The 2,500-nt window shown below is 41.8% G+C and overlaps 1 protein-coding gene across 1 annotated transcript in view; it reads left to right on the forward strand.

Annotated features, from left to right (window-relative positions):
* LOC144977556 (uncharacterized) overlaps positions 1-2,500 on the forward strand; it is a 38,918-nt gene that overhangs the window by 28,966 nt on the left and 7,452 nt on the right. Inside the window, exons 7-8 of the mRNA XM_078922895.1 lie at positions 888-1,041; positions 2,405-2,500. The exon at positions 2,405-2,500 is cut by the window's right edge and continues 16 nt beyond it. Coding sequence (XP_078779021.1) covers positions 888-1,041; positions 2,405-2,500 — 250 coding nt within the window. The remainder of the gene's footprint in view (positions 1-887; positions 1,042-2,404) is intronic.

Below are 2,500 nucleotides of genomic sequence, written 5' to 3' on the forward strand. Positions count from 1 at the left end.
TTATATTTTGCCATCCGCGTTTGTGAGTAATGCTCAATGAACTGTATTATGCCGACTATAAACGTTCATGGATACACACAGTTTTGTGTGTTGGTCCGTTATACTTCCGGATGGCAATGTTATGAGCTTCTTAGCCAAGCGCATACTATCCATAGCCATGTAATTTTAAACAATTGAGCTTTATATAGAGCAATATCCACTAAATGCGCTCAAAGCACTTTACAAGGGGTCCCTGGTCAACAGCAACATTTAACATGTAGGACGGGACATGACGCCTGTTAGGCGATATTACAATTTTTCGGACAAAGACAACGCTGTTAACGCCCAGATACTCATTTTACACATGAGTACGGTGAGAGAATGTGACTAAAGAGCCTTTTCCAAGGACTCAACTATGCGCCGAGCGCGAGGCTCGAACCCAGGATCTTCCGACCCGAAAGCGAGTGTCATACCACTAGACCACATTATAGCCGCACTTGTAGTTTAATAGGAAGAAAGCAGAATTAAAAGTAATCCACATTAATTAACCAGTAGATTTTTGACCAATCAAAACAAACCTTCGCACGTGCTCGGACAAACGTAGTTATTTGTTTATAAACAGTAACGTGATTGAAATGACCTCTCTCTGATCATTGTTATTGTTTTTATACCACCAAATGGGTGACTAGTTATCACACGATTTTCTCGAACGTGTAAATTTACACATAGTTTTCTGTGTTAGTTCTATTGATCAAGCGGTAGAGCAGTGGGTATTTTACTTAATTACATACCATCGATTGTAAAACCTGTGTAGTTTGCTGTGTCTACCAAACACTGCCATTGTTTACATTATGACGATTGTCCGAGAGGCGTGGTTATCTAATGGGCCATCGTTGTTAATTCTACAGCGGTTTAAAGCTAATCAGACAAGCTGCTGGTATCTGTCTCTCGGCCAAAGATATGACAACATGGCTGCGTTTTCTACTGGACGGGAAAGAAAAAGTCGATGGCGAGACTCTTGTTGACATGAAAGTGCTGGAGGAAACATTCGACGGAGTCCAGGTAAACCATGGTGATGGTGATGGTGATGGTGATGATGGTGATGGTGATGGTGATGGTGATGGTGGTGATGGTGATGATGGTGATGATGGTGATGGTGATGGTTATGTTGATGGTGATGATGTTGATGGTGATGGTGGTGATGGTGATGTTGATGGTGATGATGATGGTGATGGTGATGGTGATGGTGATGATGGTGATGGTGATGATGGTGATGACGATGGAGATGATGGTGATAGTGATGATGGTGATGGTGATAGTGATGATGGTGATGATGGTGATGGTGATGGCGATGATGGTGATGGTGATAATGGTGAAAGTTATGATGGTGATAGTGATAATGGTGAAAGTTATGATGGTGATAGTGATGATGGTGATAGTGATGATGATGGTTATGGTGATGGTGATGATGATGGTTATGGTGATGGTGATGATGGTGATAGTGATGATGGTGATGATGGTGATGATGGTGATAGTGATGATGGTGATAGTGATGATGGTGATGGTGATGGTGATGATGGTGATGGTGATGGCGATGATGGTGATTGTGATGGTTAAGGTGATGGTGATGATGATGATGGTGATGGTGGTGATGGTGGTGATGGTGATGATGATGGTGATGGTGATGGTGATGATGGCGATAGTGATGATGGTGATAGTGATGATGGTGATGGTGATGATGGTGATGGTGATGATGGTGATGGTGATGATGATGATGGTGATGGTGATGGTGATGGTGATAGTAAAATATAATGCAATAAAAACTTTTGTCGTCTGTACTCAATGGTGGTTGGAGTATGAATTCATACTTAAACCACCATTGAGTACAGACGACAAAAAAATTTTTTTTGCATTATACTTTATTTGTTTTCCACGTTTATTTGTGTATTGTGGTTCTGACGAAGGATTTGTACCCGAAACGTCCATTGTCTACTTTGTTCCCATACGAAGCCTCTCCATTTTCACTCTTTTGTTAGTATTTTACGATCACCGGCTTCAGGCAGCCCTACCGTTTTCTACTGTATAGATAGTATGCGCTTGGCTAAGAAGCTCATGACATTGCCATCCGGAAGTATAACGGACCAACACACAAAACTGTGTGTATCCATGAACGTTTATAATCGGGTTAATACAGTTCAGTGAGCATTACTCATAAACGCGGATGGCAAAAAAACAATAACAAAGACATGAGTTACGTCATCTTCGAACTATCTATAGCGGACCAACACACAAAACTGTGGGCATCCATGAACGTTTATAGTCGGGTTAAAACAGTTCAGTGAGCATTACTCATAAACGCGGATGGCAAAAAACAATAACAAAGACATGAGTGACGTCATCTTCGAAATATCTATACAATCCACAGTCTAGAGGTCACAGCGATGACCCCCAAATCTCTGGATACAGACAACCGGACGTAGAGGTCAGCTATGCCCGGGAACAAAACGGTCTTGGGTGGATC

The sequence above is a fragment of the Berghia stephanieae genome, chromosome 7, assembly GCF_034508935.2.
Source record: "Berghia stephanieae isolate SIO BIC M18660-M18661 chromosome 7, UCSD_Bste_1.3, whole genome shotgun sequence".
Taxonomy (NCBI): Eukaryota; Metazoa; Mollusca; class Gastropoda; order Nudibranchia; family Aeolidiidae; genus Berghia; species Berghia stephanieae.